General features: G+C 45.2%; 1 protein-coding gene across 4 annotated transcripts in view; it reads right to left on the reverse strand.

The window, feature by feature from the left end:
* The window catches only part of WDR7 (WD repeat domain 7), a 516,060-nt gene that overhangs the window by 394,308 nt on the left and 102,244 nt on the right, over nucleotides 1–19,508 (reverse strand). For all 4 annotated transcript variants that reach the window (XM_068251301.1, XM_068251300.1, XM_068251299.1 and 1 more), the window contains one exon: nucleotides 3,662–3,876. In XM_068251301.1, coding sequence (XP_068107402.1) covers nucleotides 3,662–3,876 — 215 coding nt within the window. The remainder of the gene's footprint in view (nucleotides 1–3,661; nucleotides 3,877–19,508) is intronic.

Consider the following 19,508-nt stretch of genomic DNA (forward strand, 5'->3'; position numbering starts at 1 on the left):
AGAGGGGACAGCAGATCTCTCGCTATTACTCCTAATTGCGCTATAAAAACCTGCCGCGTTACAAGCGGGACATGCAGGAGAACACATAATGGCTGCCAACGCTTATCAAACTCTTCCAGGATCTGAGCACTGTGTGTGTTCGCATATCGCATGATTACATGCTATGAGCCACAGTATGCTGTAAAAGTTGGCTAATCTATAGCTAAAGTCATAAAGGCAGCCATATATCAGGTGACTTGGCGGCCCATCAACTATCAGATTCTATTATTATAACACAATCTGTGCCGCCAAGTGCATGCCGGACCAACAATGTGAACAATTTCAGGACGAAATTGATCGCGTTGTCGATCGGACATGCTGCAAGATGTTGGTCCGACTTGCTCCCCTGGGTGTGCGGCGGGAAAGGCATGTAATTTTGAGAGGATCGACAAACACAACAAAACACCCGGGGCGACGTCCCCACAGTGATAAGTGCCCCTTCCCCCACCCGCGTGCATGTTATACATTACCTGGCCGCCGCCGACCTCCACTAGTCCGCGTTGGCTCTGCTCTACATACACACGCACCGCACGTGGTTTCCTAGTAAGGGCGTGCGTATGATGTCAGACGGCATACACGCGGCGACGTTACTAGGCAACCGCGTCGCATGTGTGTATGAAGAACAGGGTGCGCCCAGAAACCAGCAGAGGATAGCATGAAATTGATCAGGAATAGGCCTGTGGTGTACGGGAAGCCTCTCTAATCAGATTCGATTAGAGAGATATTTGCCTCTTGGTCAAATCTGCCCATCATCACTAGATGTGTGGCTACCTAAAAGTACCCCTGAACTTGCATAAATGACCTGTCAGAAAAATAACAGATCTGCATTACTTACCTTCTCAGGATTTCCCTCACCGTCATATCAGGCACACCAGGTCTCCCATTCCTCTCTAGTTACTTTTTTTTAAATTGGCACGAGAACGGCAATGGTACTTCTGGGTCAGTACCACTTCCTTCAACAGATTGCGTGTCTCTGCAGTGTACAAGGGGGACTGACAAGAGCGTGCAAATACCACCGCTGTCCCCCTAATGTTAGATGGACCTGACGGTGCCCGTGCATACCCTCTTTCCCCGAAAATACGACCTACCCTGAAAATAAGCACTAGCTGGAATTTTGAGCTTGCTTTAAATATAAGCCCTACCCCGAATATAAGCCCTAGCGGAAGTTAAAGAGGAGGAAAAGGCAGCCAGCAAGTGGGGACACAGCGGTGCAGTGCCGATTGGGCACCAGTCCTGTCATCCCAGCACACAGCAAGCTTACCAGCTGTGTGCAGGGAAGACAGGGCAGGTGCCTGATCAGTACAGTAGCATACCTTTAAATCCAGAAAAAGCACAGTACAAAGGAACAGGAAATGTTCTACCGAGAGACACTTCCTGATAGAAATATAAGACATCCCTGAAAATAAGCCCTAGCACATCTTTTAGAGCAAAAATGAATATAAGACACTGTCTTATTTTCGGGGAAAGACGGTAATACTTCACCTGGCATTCTGCACATGGGGTGAGTGCGTGACGTCACACATGTGGCCCATGTGCAATGCAATACGCTGGCGACAACATAGGGCGGCAATAACAATAAGGAAAAACAGCATCGAAATTCAGGGGGGGGGGGCACGGAGGTGGGGGGGTGAAACGAGGTGTCCATCTAACATTTGGGGGCGTGGCAGGGGGTTCCAGCACGTTTGTGATTATTGCATGCTGAAACTCTGCTTGAACTTCAGAAACTTGTTTTAACCACATGTACAGTAGATGCCTAAACGCACCAAGTTGCTATCATGTGATTGACTGATTAGTTATTTGTGGAAGCAATCAACCAACCAGGTGTACCTGATAAAACAGAGTGCATGTTTGAGAACTTGTGAGGCTAATGTCCAGTTTTTGAAGCGTTTTTTCTATTATTTTTTTCTATTATGAAGCATTTTGCGGTTTTGTGTAGCAGATTACAGATATTGTTACAGTAAAACTCTTACTGAATAGCTACTGTAACAAAAACGCCTGGAAAACCGCTCTGATCTAGCGTTTTATCAAGCGTTTTGCGTTTTTCCTATACTTAACATTGGAGGCAGAAACTCCTCCGAAATCCAAAAAATGCTGCAGCCCGGGAGTATGCGTTTCTGCAAAACGCCTACCGCTCTGGTGTGCACCAGCCCATTGAAATACATTACCCAAGTGTTTCCACATCCGCAAGCGGTTCTAAAAACGCTACCAAAAGTAAGGGTAAGGGTCCCTTTGTTTTCTGACTATATAAGTAAGCTTATCACAGCCATTTTATGGTGTAACAGACAGTTATTGTAAACAGGCAAAAAAAAAAAAGGGTTAAAATGTACATATGCCCGTACACATGCTCAACCAAACAGCCCGATTGTCTTCTGATTTTGGTCTGTTGGATGACAATCAGGTGTGTGTACATGTGGCAAACGACTAGACGAGCAACTGATACAGGCGGTTTTTGCTCAATGCATCCGACGGATCAACTCACTCAACTGTTGGGCTGATATCAAGCAGTTGGCCGCGTGTGTACAACATCATTTAAACTACGTAGTAGTTTTGAAAGCGGCCATGTTGTGCAGTTCGTCATTTCACTTGTGGGCGCAACATGTAAATGAGTTGGTCGTTCAGTTGGTTGGTGCGTGGAAAATACAAGTTGTGTAAACAGTTTGTCGTGGGGTTGATCATGCACTTTGCTGGACGTGTGTACATACCTTAGCTAGTTAAGAACCGCGCTAATTGAAATTTACACCCTGTTTTGATGACTATCTGGTTGCCAGGGCGTAGATTTCAATACACCGACGCCGCACGTTCTCGCCGCTCCCCACGATCTTGCTGCTGTCTCCCCACCGCAGCCCACCCGCTCTGTCGTGAGCAGATTTCATTGGCTCCTGACCCTGTCTATCAACATAAGCAGCTCCCATTGGCTTCCATTGATAGGCAGGGTCAGGAACTAATGAAAGCAGCTCCTGACCGGCTCACAGGAACTCTGCCGTCATAGAGGGGTGGCTGAGGTTTCCGGCATGAGGCATGAACATCGATTACGGCAGGTATGTGCAGCGATTTGTCGGTATTCTGCCGTTTCTTTTACCACTGGTCTCTGGTGATTAAGGGGGCAGAGACCGCTGGTACTTAAAGGGACACTTAAGTCAAACAAAAAAAAAAAATGAGTGTTACTCACCTAGGGCTTCCAATAGCCCCCTGCAGCTGTCCGGTGCCCTCGCCGTCTCCCTCCGATCCTCCTGGCCCCGCCGGCAGCCACTTCCTGTTTCGGTGACAAGAGCTGACAGGCTGGGGACGCGAGTGATTCTTCGCGTTTCCAGACACATTAGCACCCTCTATGCTGCTATATGGTATATGATGTATGTTATAGCAGCATAGATGGCACTATTGTGGCCAGGAACGCGAAGAATCACTCGCGTCCTCAGCCTGTCAGCTCCTATCACCAAAACAGGAAGTGGCTGCCGGCGGGGCCAGGAGGATCGGAGGGAGACGGCGAGGGCACCGGACTGCTGCAGGTGTCTATTGGAAGCCCCAGGTGAGTAAAACTCATTTTTTTTTTTACTTAAGTGTCCCTTTAAGTGGTAAAAAAAAGGGGGCAGGGAAGAGAACTGATAACAACTAAAAGACTCACTTTGTCTGAAGCTTCTGATGCCAGGAGGTTGGTGGCGAGAGTCTGGAGTTTGTGGTGTGCCACGGTTTTCAGTGCTGCCAGACTTCGCCTGGTCATCGCCTGCTTTAGATTGACAGCAGAGTGGCTGAGAGCGTCGACAGCGGCCGGGACAGCTTCATCGCAGGCATTGAGTATCTCCACGGCCGTGATTCCCATCACACAGCGATCGAGCGCACCTTAGTAGACAAAAATAAGGCGTCAGCACATACACAAATTCTGGGACATTGTAGACACTTGTTACAGACACAGAACTGCACATCGAAGTTAAGCTCCACTAAAAGCACAACTGTAGTGAGCAGGATACGGAGGCTGCCATATTTATCTCCTTTTAAGCAATACCAGCTATTTTGCTGATCCTCTGCCTCTAATACTTTTATCTATAGACCCTGAACAAACATGCAGCAGCTCAGCTGTTTCTGACATTATTGGCAGATCTGACAAGATTAGCTACATGCTTGTTTCTGGTGTGATTCAGACACTGCTGTAGCCAAATAGGTCAGCAGGGCTGCCAGGTAACTGTTATTGTTTAAAAGGAAATAAATATGGCAGCCTCCATATTCTTACTACAGTTGTCCTTTAAAGCAAACTTGAAGTGAACAAAAAAACTTCTGATATAATGAATTGTATGTGTAGTACGGATAATGAATATAACATCTGAGCAACCACCTTAAAGAGAAACCAAAATGTAATAATAATTAGACTAATATTATAATAATAATAATAATAATATAATTTACATTATTAGCATCTAAACAACTATCTGGGGGAAGGGGGGGCAGGGAGGTTACTGTCAGGAATTAGAAGGGGAGGTCAGTGTTAGGCATTAGGAGGGGAGGTAAGTGTTTGGCATTAGGAGGGGAGGTTAGTGTTCGGCATTAGGAGGGGAGGTAAGTGTTTGGCATTAGGAGGGGAGGTAAGTGTTAGGCATTAGGAGGGGAGGTCAGTGTTGGGCATTAGGAGAGAGGTTAGTGTTAGGCATTAATAGGAGGGGTTAGGGTTAAACATTAGGAGAGGAGGTTAGTGTTAGGCATTAGCAGGGAGGTCAGTGTTAGCCATTAGGAGGGGAGGTTAGTGTTAGGCATTAGGAGGGGAGATAGTGTTAGGCATTAGGAGGGAGGTTAGTGTTAGGCATTAGGAGGGAGGTTAGTGTTGGGCATTAGGAGGGGGAGGTTAGTGTTAGGCATTAGGAGGGAGGTTAGTGTTAGGCATTAGGAGAGGAGGTTAGTGTTGGGCATTAGGAGGGGAGGTTAGTGTTGGACATTAGGAGGGAGGTTAGTGTTGGGCATTAGGAGGGGAGGTTAGTGTTAGGCATTAGGAGGGAGGTTAGTGTTAGGCATTAGGAGGGTGTTAGTGTTAGGCAGGAGGGCAGGTTAGCATTCGGTGGAAGACTAATGTTAGGCATTAGGTGGGAGGTTCGTTTTAGGAATTAGGTGGGAGGTTAGTGTCAGGCATTAAAGAGGAGCTGTTAGGTATAAGGTCTCAGAGAAAATAAACACATATATCAGTAGCTAAATATAGGCTGTACTTACATTACATATGCATTTCACTGTCCACGTTTGGATTTCACAGAATTTTTATATAGTATATGCAGAGAATGATGCTCCTGACAGCTCATGGCAGGTTCCATGTTTGTCTGTCTCCTATGAAGCCAAATGTGTCCTCATGTCCTCCCTGCTTCCTGATCACAGAAAAGCTCATACTGAATAACACTAGTGTGCAGTAAATATTAATTAGCCATGTGGCTAAGAACAATAGCGGACTCCTGCAGTGTACTCTGCCTGGAGATTTATCAGTGCTGTGCACTGGACTGAGTTACATGCTATTGTTACTTGACCCTGTAACTTCTCATTAGCAGCCGAGGGGAGAGCCCCAGAATGCTTTGCAGTATGGTATGCGGCTTGCGTCTTCTTAAGAGCTTGGGAATAACAACTTTGCTGATAAGCACACATCAAATGTAAGAGAGATTTTTATCTTCAGTAATGCCTTTTTGGCTTCCTTCTAAACTGTTTAACACAGGAGAATAGAGGTTTAAATTAGCTTTTGTAGCCTGACAGTTACTCTTTAAAGGGAAGGTCCAAGCAAAATAAAAAAAATGAGTTTCACTTACCTGGGGCTTCTACCAGCCCCATGCAGCCATCCTGTGCCCTCGTAGTCACTCACTGCTGCTCCAGTCCCCCGCTGGCAGCTTGCCGACCTCGGAGGTCGGCGGGCCGCATTGCGTACATTTTTACGCATTCCCGCTAGTGCAGGAACATTAACACATACATTTTTACGCGTTGCTGGTTCAGTGCGTACATTTTTACGCATTGAACCAGTAACGCGTAAAAATGTATGTGTTAATGTTCCTGCACTAGCGGGAATGCGTAAAAATGTACGCAATGCTGCCTGCCGACCTCCGAGGTCGGCAAGCTGCCAGTGGGGGACTGGAGCAGCAGTGAGTGACTAGGAGGGCACAGGATGGCTGCATGGGGCTGGTAGAAGCCCCAGGTAAATGAAACTCATTTTTTTATTTTGCTTGGACCTTCCCTTTAAGAGAAGAAGTAGTATTAGGCATTAGGAGGGTGTTAGTGTTAGAAATTAGGTGGGGAGGTTAGTGTTAGGCATTAGGAGGGAGGTTAGTGTTAGGCATTAGGAGGGAGGTTAGTGTTAGGCATTAGGAGGGAGGTTAGTGTTAGGCATTAGGAGGGAGGTTAGTGTTAGGCATTAGGAGGGAGGTTAGTGTTAGGCATTATGAGAGGGGTTAGTGTTAGGCATTAGGAGGGAGGTTAGTGTTAGGCATTAGGAGGGAGGTTAGTGTTAGGCATTAGGAGGGAGGTTAGTGTTAGGCATTAGGAGGGAGGTTAGTGTTAGGTATCAGGAGGAGAGGTTATGGTTACACATTAGGAGGGAGGTTAGCATTAGGCACTAGGAGGGAGGTTAGTGTTAGGCATTGGGGGGGGGGGGGGGGCATTAAATATCACTGCTAACAATAATTGGTGCTAATATGCCTTAATCCCACTGCCTCCACTGGGTGGAGCAAACCAAATATTTTATGCATAAAATATAAAAAAAAAAATCATTTGACCAGATTAAGTTGATGTCACTTTTAACTAAAAATGGCCATGAAATGCTCTATTTTCAGTAGATATGGGATCATCTCTGTATGTCACTGTGTAAAGATACAATACATCTTACTCCAGTTACTTTTGTTTTATTTCCAGCCTATCAGAAAATAACACCTTCCAAGCCAGGCAAATTGATTTCCTCTGCGGTATTTTTTTATGTTTTAATTAGACCACACAGGGCCGTTGCTGCCAGATCCAGGCCCCCGGTTCTCAAATAAACTGAGACATCACGGTTGGTATTTCTCAGACAATCTCCAGTTTATACACATACTAATGAAATTAGGAATCGTTAAATGACAAACAAATCGTGATTCCTAATCAATCAGATCTCTAAGTCAAAATAAGAAACAGGATTTTATCTAGAGCCCAATTCATCTTCATGCTAATCAGTGCCGCAGCGCCCCCTGCTGCTTCCTCGGAGGAAAAATAAAATGATTTCATTGGTATGCCAAGGATGGAGTGAACTGGCACATAAGACATGCTGCTGTGGGAAGACTGGAGTGAGTGAATGTCAGTGAGCACATTACAGCTATGCAGGGCTTCACTTCAACGGGAAACAAATATCCAAACCGTTTGTGATAGCGCATTACGTTTAGATTAGGCTGGAAGACCTGCTGGGAAACAGTTCAATGTCTGAACGTGTGTCAAGAACGATATAAATAGCTAATAAGAATAATCATATGTTGGATTTGCACTGAACACAATAAATTATAACAATTGTTACCCTTAAAGGGGAACTGAAGAGAGAGGTATATGGAGGCTGCCATGTTTATTTCCTTTTAAGCAATACCAGTTGTCTGGCAGCCCTGCTGATCCTCTGCCTCTAATACTATTAACCATAGCCCCTGAACAAGCATGCAGCAGATCAGGTGTTTCAGACTTTAAAGTCAGATCTGACAAGATTAGCTGCATGCTTGTTTCTGGTGTTATTCAGATACTACTGCAGAGGAATAGACCAGCAGGGCTGCCAAGCAACTGGTATTGATTAAAAGGAAATAAATATGGCAGCCTCCGTATACCTTTTACTTCAGTTCCCCTTTAAAGAGAAACTCAGACCAAAAATTGAACTTTATCCCAATCAGTAGCTGATACCCCCTTTTACATCAGAAATATATTCCTTTTCACAAACAGACCATCAGGGGGCGCTGTATGACTGATATTGTGGTGAAACCCCTCCCACAAGTAACCCCTCCCACAAGAAAAGTTTGAACTTTTGTGGGAAATAGCTGTTACAGCTGTTTCCAACTGCCACAAACCATGCAGCAGCTACATCACCTGCCAGCAGTAAAATGTTCACTGGAGTTCCTCTTTAAGAAGGTTATTTTACCGGAAGTGACATGATGAGATAGACATGGGTATGTACAGTGCCAAGCACACAAATAACTAGGCTGTGTTCCTTTTTTACTTTCTCTGCCTGAAAGAGTTAATCATCAGGTATGCAAGTGACAGATTCTGTCGGGTCGGGACTGGGTCAGACTATAGAGTAAGCCTCACGTATAAGGAATTGCAGCCATAAAACACTTTCCTTGCAGAAAATGGCTTTTAAAGGGACTCAGAGCTCTAACAGTAAAAAAAAAAATGTATAAAGTACATACCTTGGGCTTCCTCCAGCCCCATCCGCTCTGATCGCTCCCACGCTGCAGTCTTCCACTGCCCGCAGCTTCAGAAACCGGATCCCGTCACTAATGTCAGTCGCAGCCGGCTACGCAGGAGAAGTGCGCTCATTGCATATCTCTCCAGCAGCTGCTTTGGGGGTCTTTAGTTCTGCCAGATGATCTGTACGGAATGTTCATTACTAAGAGTTCTATGCACAGAGGGAGATATAGCTTGCTTGGCAGTTGTAAAAAGACATTATTTCCCACAATGTCACAGAAAGCAAAATGTTAGTTAGGACCATGGTCCTGACATCACACTGTGGGAGGGGTCTCACCACAATATCAGCCACACAGAGAAAAGGTAAAAGGGGATATCTGCTGCTGATCAGTATGAAGTTCAAACATTGGTTAAAGTTCCTCTTTAAGGTGGCCACCAGATTCCACCATCACACAGATTATTATTTAGTATTTATATAGCGCTAACATCTTCCACAGAGCTGTACAGAGTATATAAAGTCTTGTCACTAACTATCCCTCAAAGGAGCTCACAATCTAGTCCCTCCCCTAGTCATATGTCTATATTGTGTAGTGTATGTATTGTAGTCTAGAGCCAATTCGAGGGGAAGCCAATTAACTTATCTGTATGTTTTTTGGCTGTGGGAGGAAACCGGAGTGCCTGGAGGAAACCCACTGACACGGGGAGAACATGCAAACTCCTTGCAGATGTTGACCTGGCTGAAATTCAAACCGGGGACCCAGCGCTGCAAGGCGAGAGCGCTAACCACTACGCCACGGTGCTGCCCATAGATTCCTCTCAGATCAAATCTGATCCAGTCTCTTCTCTCCTGGGGCACGTCTGTCCCGGGACAAACACTAGAGGTGAACACTAGAGGCCTAGTCTCTATGTGTTTGTCACAGGCACTAATGTAGCCTACAGCAAAAATGTACAGAGGTGAAACATAAGGCCTCACTCACACCAGTGTGCTTCTGTCCGCTTTTCAGCAACATGTACCAATCTGTAACATTGAGGTGCTGATAAAAAGCGCACAGCAGGTATCTCTCGCGTACTGCACCACCGAATGCCAGTTTGGTGTTTGAAAACATTTGTTGTGTCATGTTGCAAAGAATCTTCAGTCATCCAAAGTGTAACCACTTTGGAACAAATAGGACGGACGATAAGTGATGAACTATGCATAGAAGCAAAGCGTTGGATAAAATATATATCTTTGGGCCAACTGATAAAACAAATATAACAGACTCCATATATATTGCAGGAGAGGGTTTTTAGAGGAAGTAAAGCACAGTCTTTGTCTGCAGTCAGGAGATGCATCCACCCATCAATGCAAGCAGCTCCTGAGCCTCTATAAGGAAAATCATTGCTGTAATTGGCTCAGGACGTAGCGAGAGTGGTGTAAGCAGTAAATCCGCAGGCCTCCTCTCTGTCTGCTTCTATCATGGGGCCCTGCAGGTAGCATTACTTAATTTAATTTTGTCTGCGAGACGATCTAGGAAACACTGAAGAGTAGCTCAGAAACCCTGCAGGGTTCTCATCAAGCCACAAAGCAGAGAAACAGGCGGTGATGTGAGAGCAAGAGCTGTCAATTTATTAAATGGACACAGTCACAATCAAAATAAAGGAGAAAAAAAAATACAGCAATCCAGGTCTGAGAGGTAACACAGCTGCCGGTTCACATTGTTGTGTAGGTGGGTGACTAGTGACAAATCGGTTATTATCAGAGTCTAGAGAGGTGGTCAGCCCCTCCTCCTCCAGCCCTCCTCACTAAATTATACAGGGCGGGCACCCCAGTGTGAATGTAAAGGTAGCCATACACTGGTCGATTTGCCATTAGATCGACCAGCTGACAGATCCCTATCTGATCGAATCTGATCAGAGAGGGATTGTATGGCTGCCTTTACTGCAAACAGATTGCGAATCGGTTTCACCCTGAAACCGATCACAATCTGTTGAGCTGCTCCTGCCGCCTGTCCCCCCTCCCCCCCGTATACATTACCTGAAGCTGGCTCCGGGTCCTCTTCTCCGCGCTGCACCGCATCCCATCCCAGCGTACACTGTGTCACTCCGTGACCAGGAAGTTCAAATAGAGCGCCCTTTATTTGAACTTCCTGGTCACTGCAGTGACACAGGAAGTTAATGTACGCTGGGATGGAAGCAGGAACAGAGCGGTGCAGCGCAGAGAAGATGCCCGGGAGCCAGCGTCAGGTAATGTATACCTGATCGGATGCCGCTAGCGACGCGCTCCCTACCCACGGGCGATCAACGGTATTTTTCCGCACGGCGCGATCGACGGACTGATCCGATTTCGGGAGGAAATCGGATCGGCGGGTGCGCTTAGCGTGAACGATTGGCAGCAGATTCGATCCCAGTGATCAAATCTGCTGTCGAAACGGCCGCAAATCGGGCCAGTGTATGGCCAGCTTTAACTACCAATTTGGGAGATAATAAGGAACAGTCTTACCTCGATATGGAGGTTGAAAGATCATTTATTGGACATCAAAAACAATCAACGCGTTTCTTGGGTTTCACCCACTTCTTCAAGTTAATAGCACAGTGTAATCTCTGCAGCACCTTACTCATGCTACATAAATTATTCTGTCACTGCACAATGGTCAGGAGTTAGGTTTCAAAAGGTTTGTATTTGCAAACCCTTCCAAAAATCACGAGTCAGAGCTTTCGGTTATGCTGCCCCTACCATGAGGAATGCCTTGCCACAACTGTGTGTGGTGTGTGGGTATACGGGGTGTGTGCGTGCGTGCGTGCGTGCGTGCGTGCGTGCGTGCGTGTGTGTGTGTGTGTGTGTGTGTGTGTGTGTCCACCTATCTCTTCTCTCCTGCTTTGCTCTGTTCTGCCTTACTTGCAGAGATCCCTGCGTCTCTCTCACTTCTTGGTGTGTGTGACTGTAAGTCAGCCTCTGGTTTCATCTGATGATCCCATCCTCTGTATGATGAGTGGGGACATAAAAGCTGCTGTGAAAAGTGCCATGGGTATAGTAACAGAACTCTTTCAGGTTTTTTTGTTTTAATGCACACATTCATGGACAAGAACTATCAGCTCTGCAAAGTTATGCATCCACTTCCCTTATTAAACGAGAATGCTGTTCCTCAAATGAGAAAAATACACCTGTCACAAAGTGTGGGGTTTAAATAAAGTATCAATATTTGTCTAAATCAGCATTAAATTACTGCTAATGAACTAGCATTATGGACTGCCAATATGAGTAATAAATATCTCCAAACTTTATTGATTTAGTTAAAAAACTCTGTGTATGGGTAAAATGAGCCAACACAATACATTTATTTCAAACAATCATTATAATAAAAAAAATTTGGGGAAAAAGGCCGTGCATTGTCACATGTATGGACGTGAAGGTTCAGAAAGCAAGCTAATAGTTATCTTAAAGCGGATCTGAGATGAAAAACTAACTATAACAAGTAACTTGTCTATATATCTTATCTAAAGTTAACATAATTTACACAGCAAATCTAGCTGCAAACAGCCTTAATAGAATATCATTATTTCTTCCTGCGATACAATGACAGCAGCCATGCTTTTTGTAAACATTACAAACAGGCAAGCTTATCTGTATCTTCTGTGAAAAAAACCTAATCCCCTCTCCTCCTCCCTCCTCCCCTCTGCCTCTGAAATCTCTGGCTAGTAATACCTCCCCCTCCTCCTGCCCAGACTGAGCTCCCATGAGCCCTTGCTACTGTCTGAAAGTGCCTTGGCTCTCTGAAAACCTGTGGGTGTGGCCTGTTTAGTTTATAGGGAATTAGAGTATTAAAACAAAAAGAAAAAAGTATTTGGCTTGAGGAATGCCCTATAAACAATAGGAAAGGAACACAATTATGCAATGAGTAAAAGTTCATCTCGGATCCACTTTAAATGATTAATTCCCGTATTTCTGATATGCGTCATGTGACTGGCCCTCCTCTTGTACAATTTTGCACAATTGGTTAAAAGCAAAAATGCTCACATTCATTTATGGTAAAGGTATGTATAGGTTGTTAGTAGTAATGGACATGTCTAGTCGAACTCATGGAGAAGCATGTGATCAGGCGATAGATATTTAAGCCTCTGATTTGCTAGTCATGATCATGTGCTAAAGCAGGATGTGACCACAGTAAATCAGAGCTTTAAAAACACCTGATCTGCTGCATGCTTGTTCAGGGTCTATGGCTAAAGTATTAGAGGCAGAGGATCAGCAGGACGGCCAGGCAACCGTATTGCTTAAAAAGAACTAAGAAAGAAAAATGCCCCCTGGGGGCTCCCGCCCCTCTGGATCCTCTCTCCCGGTGTTCCAGAGCTGGCTCCTTCCATCAGCAACTGGCAATTTACCTTTGCTATCCAGCCACAGGTGCAGCACCATATTTCCCCCTCGTGCTCCGGCGGAAAAAGCAAAGCCCGATCAGGTCCGCTCTTCAGCACAGTGTGAGAGGGACGATGGTAATGTGCCTGCGCTTGTTCCTAAAGGTACCGTATTTTCCAGCATATTAGACGGCTGGGCGTATAAGACGACCCCCCAACTTTTCCAGATAAAATATAGAGTTTGGGATATACTCGCCGTATAAGACTACCCCTCCTCCAATGCACAACAAATAAAAATGAAAAGAACATCATATACTGGTGCTATGTATGAACAGATACTGGTGCTGTACTGTATGTGGTAACCAGTATATAACAGTAAATAGGCAATTGACTGGTTGGATTGATCAACTCTCCCTAAGTGGATTAGTCAGCTCTCCTTGTCTCCCCGTTTATCAGAGCGGTATGGAAAAATAGATTGCGCTGTGCCCATAAAACACACCCCTTTCACCCTTCTGGCCTGCCTTGTATCCTATTACCCCTTTCTCCGTCTTTCAGATCTCACACATGTGCGCCTGCGCCGCTTCACTACAGTCCTCAGCAGCGAGATCTGAGAGTCGGTAACAGGATAGGGCGTATCACCCGGCATCAATGACACCCGGCGTATAAGACGACCCCTGACTTTTCAGAAGATTTTCAAGGGTTAAAAAGTAGTCTTATATGCCAGAATATATTACTTTGTGCTGCAGGCGCTACTGCTCCTGCACGCATACGCTTGCCGGCGTATTTTCAGGGGGTGCCAGCGCTGGATCGGGGCTACAAAGGAGGACAGGGGAAGCCTCATTAGGATCCTGAGGCTTCCCCCTCCTAAAGTACCCAAATAGGGGCATTTTTTTCCTTACAGATTCTCTTTAAAATTAAATAAATATGGCAGCCTCCATATCTCTCTCACTTCAGCTTCTCTTTAAAGGAAACCAGAGACGATTTACAATAAAACTTTTATACATACCTGGGGCTTCCTCCAGCCCGATGTGCACAGATTGCTCCCATGCCGCTGTCCTCAGCCTTCTGGATCGCCAGTACCGGGTCGCAGCTGCCGGAGAGATACGTAGAGGGCACACTTCTCTTGCACAGACTGGCGGAAGTTACGGCACCCGGTACCGGCGATACAGAAGACTGAGGACGGCGGCATGGAAATGATACGTGCGCAGGGTCGGACTGACCATTCGGGCTGGACCGAGGGCCCGTGGTCAGAGAACCCTGAGCTGGAGGGGAGGCAGCCAGTGAAAGAGGGTGATGGGCAGTGGCGGAGAAGAGGGGAAGTCTCTCCCCCCCCCCTTCCCTCACCTTGGGGCCCCCCTTCCTGGCTCTCCCCTCCGGACTATTGAAGTGTCGCACAGCACTGACAGCGGGCAGGGGGACTCACCGCTGTAGCCTATATACTGGGGACACCTATAGACCTGCTTATACTGGGGACACCTATACACCTGCCTGCATATACTGGGAACACCTATACAGCTGGCTACATATAGTGGGGACACCTATACACCCAGCTACATATACTGGAGACACCTATACACCTGGCTACATATACTGGGGACACCAATAGACCTAGCTACATATACTGGGGGCACTTATAGACCTAGCTACATATACTGGGGGCACTTATAGACCTAGCTACATATACTGGGGGCACTTATAGACCTAGCTACATATACTGAGGGCACCTATAGACCTGGCTATACTGGGGACACCTATACACCTGGCTGCATATACTGGGGACACCTATAGACCAGGCTATACTGGGGACATCTATACACCTGGCTGCATATACTGGGTACATCTATACAGCTGGATACATATTCTGAGGACACCTATAGACCTGGCTACATATATTGGGGACACCTATCCACCTGGCTACATATACTGAGGACACCTATAGACCTGGCTACATATACTGAGGGCACCTATAAACCTAGCTACATATACTGAGGGCACCTATAGACCTGGCTATACTAGGGACACCTATACACTTGGCTGCATATACTGGGAACACCTATACAGCTGGATACATATACTGAGGACACCTATAGATCTGGCTACAGGGGACACCTATCCACCTGGCTACATATACTGGGGACACCTATAGACCTGGCTACATATATTGGGGACACCTATCCACCTGGCTACATATACTGGGGACACCTATAGACCTGGCTATCTATACAGGAGACACCTAAAGACCTGACTATCTGTACTGGGGACACCTATAGGCCTGGCTACCTATACTGGAGACACCCATAGACCTGGCTACCTATTCTGGGGACACCTATAGACCTGGCTATCTTAACTGGGGACATCTATAGACCTGGTTATTTATTCTGGGGACACCTATAGACCTGGATACCTGCACTGGGAAAACCTATAGACCTGGTTACTTCCACTGGGGATACCTTTTGACCTGGTTACCTATACTGGGGGCACCTATTTTGGGGGAACTGCTGCCAGATTAACTATTTTTGGGGAACTGCTGCTGCCAGATTAAGTGTATTTTGGGAAACAGCTGCCAGATTATGTGTATTTTTGGGGAACTGCTGCCAGATTGTGTATAATGGGGGAACCGCTGCTTCCAGATTCTGTGTATTTTGGGGGAACCACTGCTGCTACATGTATTTTTGGTGATCCGCTGCCAGATTACGCATATTTTGGGGAGCCGCTGCCAAATTATGTGTATGTTGGGGGAACCACTGCTGCCAGATAACGTCTATTTTGGGGGAACGACTGCCATATTATCTGTATTTTGGAGGAACCTCTGCCAAATTGGATTTTTGGTTAAATGCTGTCAGATTACATGTTGTTTGGGGGGAAACACTATGGCAGAGTTCAAACTTCCCTGGCAGACCTTTTACACCACTGCTAAGGTCATGTATATTTTGCCCCACCCATGACCACATCCACATTCTGTTGTGTGGCCACACCCATTTTTCGGCTGGGGTTTTTATCAGTATAAAAATCACAATATAAAATATTTACTGTTGTCAGTAAATTATTATTTCTTAGTCTGTAAAAATATAATGTGAATGGTGGGAAACACTGGTATAGGGGCCCCATAATCTCCTATTGCCTGGGGGAGTTGTCAGTCCGCCCCTGTACCTGCGAATGGGGCTGGAGAATGCCCCAGGTATGTATAAAACTTTTGTAGTAAATCGTCTCTGGTACACTTTAAGCCAGTCATAAGACTGATGGCTTCAGCTTGCGGGGCCATAAAAAATCCCTATAAAACTTCAAAACTATAGCAGAAATAAGGAACTTTATAGCCCAGGAATTAAACGTGGTGCTGATTGGTGCACAAGCAGACATGGCCCTGCTCAGTAACTCTGTATACCGGTTAAATGAGAAAAACAATAGTAAACATTTCACTTGTAACCGCCGAGTGAACCTTGTCCATTTCCCAGTGGTGAAGCCTTTGCGTTTTATCAATTAGGTCTTTAAATGTCATTGGCTTGAGGCATTAACTAGTAAAACTGCCTCAGGCCAGTTAAGTCTTGGGTGATATCTGGAGGGTTAGCACTACAGAGGGGATTGACTAGAACCTACATGGTCAAATCACAGCTTTTGTTTCCCAGGCATTGATCCGTGATGTGGGGCCATCCTAGCGAGGCTAGAGCATCATCGATCAATAGAAGATATTGAGAGGATAGCTTAACTCCACATAACCAAGCCATAAGAAATACATCACAAGCCTTGAATATCCAAGTCTATCTTCCAGGAGGGAGGGCCGATACAGCTCACAGAGCATCTCTACAACTATCTGAAATAAGTTTACGAAGGAAAAGATATTTTTAATTACTCAACTCAGAGATCATAGAATTAAAAAAATATATATATATATATGCTTAACGTAGAATGCCACTTCATGTTGAGAATGAAGAAATCTTTTCAGTTCTACGTTATTAGTATTAACCACTCTACGACCGCCGATTGGCGCCGCCCAACGCTAAAAGGCGTCAAGTTATGGGGAGGAGATTAGCGGGGATCGCGCATACCTGCTTGAGTGACGGACCAGAGCTCCGTAAACAGTCTGCCAGCGGAGATGGTTGCTGGCAGACTGTAAATAAAAAGAAACCCGCCGTTTGTTTAGATTGTACAGCACTTCGATCTACTGCAGCGCTGTACTGGGGACAGCCCTGACACTTGGCTGTCCCCTGGAGCGGCTTACAGAGCAATCGCTCTCATAGGCTGATGCTTATGAGAGAGGATCGCCGTGATTGGACCTCGGTGGGAGGGAGGGGATGGGGGGGGGGGGGAAATAGTCAATTTTATTTAAAATAAAAGAACAAATTAATAAAAAACAAACAAACAAAAACAAACAAATGTTCTTTACTGAGGGTTCTATGCACAGAGGGAGCGACCTCAGCCCGAAGTTGATGATTAACAGAGCCACCAGTGAGACTGGGAGAGGAGCTAGGAGGACCTCATGGGCTACAAGGGGCTGGAGGAAGCCCCAGATAAGTCCAAACTGCAGGGTCCCTCAGGTAAATAACCTGAGCCTAGCTCCATGTAGAGCACTTACTGTACTTGCAGCCAGAATTGTATGTTACCTGAACTGCTTTAAGGTGGCTACACATCATACAATTTTTTAAATATCTGTTCAATTTAAAAATTGCAATCAATTTTTCTGTCTGATTGTAACATTTCAAAAAAACTGACCAATGTAACACACACTCAATTTGGAGACTCTGAGAAAATTGGTTGGGTGCGTATAGTAATACATTGACAATCTAATACACACCATACAATCTTTTCAAAAATTTAAGAAAAATGCCTAGCATTCCAGATTGATAAACATTAGGGGGGGGCTGGGGGGGAAATCCGATCGGATTTTTCAGTTGATTGATAAAAAAGCCATCAATTTTTTCGGGAGATCTGATCATATTTATCGAATTGCCATAAAATCGGATCATTTTATTGTATCATATGTGGCTACCTTTAGGCCTCTTGCACACTGCATGCATTTCCGATTCAGATTCCGCTTTTTAATCGGTTTTTACATCAGATTCTGATTCAGATTTTCAATCTTTACTGCATGCTGCATTTTTTGATCAGTTTTTCTGTTGAATATCGGAATTGAAAATCGGAATCAGAATCGGAAAACGGATTTGCAGTGTGCAGGGAGCCTTAAGGTGGCCACACACCATACAATTTGTTAAATATCTGTTCAATTTAAGAATTGCAATCAATTTTTCTGACTGATTGTAACATTTCAAAAATATGATCAATGTACCACACACACACACACACCTGTTCAATTTTTCCTCAATTATGATAAAAATGTTTGGAAACTCTGAGAAAATTGATTGGGTGTGTAGATTAATAAATTGACAATCCAACACACACCATACAATCTTTAGTAGAAATTGAAGAGAAATATCTGGCATTCCGGATCGATTTAAATCGAAAAAACGGGAAATCCGATCAGATTTTTCAGTTGAATGAAAAAAAAGCTTTCGATTTTTTCAGGAGATACGATCGTTTTTATCGAATTGCCATAAAATCGGATCATTTTATTGTATCGTATGTGGCCACCTTTAGGCTGTTCATGCATTGGTCAATGTGACCAACAGATGGATCTACCTGATCAAATCCCTCCCCACACCGTACACAAATTGTCAATATATTTCAGCATGAAATCGATTGAAAATGATGTGCGCACTGCCTGCTGGGACTCCACAACAAGGGAACATTTGTAAAGCGCTTTTCTCCCGTAGGACCACAAGCACATAAGCTTGTGTCAGATCACTACATAGTGATGTGTACAGGGGAAAAAGTTGTGGGACCATAAATGCCAGACTAAACAGGTGGCTTCTCAGCTTTGATTTAAACGTGTCCAGGGTTGGAGCTGTCTTGATTACGTTTGGCAAGGCATTCCAGAGGGTAGGGGTAGCATGACAGAAAGCTCTGGCTCCAAAGGTTTTTAGCTGAACTCTGGGGTTGGTTAAATTATTGGATCTTTTGATCTGAGGTTGTGGGAGGTGTGATTCAGTTGCAACAAATCCTTCAGGTATCCAGGGTCTTGGGTCTTATAGGGATTTGAATGTTAGCATGCCAATTTCGAAAAGGATTCTGCATGTTATGGGTAGCCAGTGTAGTGAGCAAAGGATTGGTGTTACGTGGCAATGGCGGGATTGGCTTGTCTTGCGGCAGCATTCTGTACTATCTGCAGGCAGCGTAGGTCTTTATTTGCAAGGCCTGCATAGAGGGCATTGCAGTAGTCCAGCCGTGATGTGATGAAAGCGTAAACTAGGGTTGGAAGATCCCCTGAAATATTGCAAACATTAAGCACCTCATTCCTTCAAAGGTAAAAAAAGGAATATTTCACAACAGCTGACTTCCCATCTATGTGGCCCCCCTTCTCATGGCGTGTGGTATAGGCAGCAAATACATTTACCTGTGAAATCGGGCTTCCTCCTGTGTCTTCTCCTTCAATCTGTTTTAAATCTCCTTACACTCCCAGTGTGTGGTATATTCAGAGCTGTGGAGTCGGTACAAAAATCATCCGATTCCAACTCTGACTCCTCAGTTGATGAGGCCTCCGACTCCAGGTACTCAAAATGGCTCCGACTCTAACTCCTTAGTCTAATACTTACCAGGGCTGTGGATTTGGTACAAAAATCATCCGACTTCGACTCCTCAGTTTATGAAACCACCAACTCAGACTCCAACTCCACAGCCCTGAGTATATTATTGGTTATAAGGCAATGCATCAGCCAATAGCAGATACTTTTGAA

The sequence above is a fragment of the Hyperolius riggenbachi genome, chromosome 1 (genome assembly GCF_040937935.1).
Source record: "Hyperolius riggenbachi isolate aHypRig1 chromosome 1, aHypRig1.pri, whole genome shotgun sequence".
Classification (NCBI taxonomy): Eukaryota; Metazoa; Chordata; class Amphibia; order Anura; family Hyperoliidae; genus Hyperolius; species Hyperolius riggenbachi.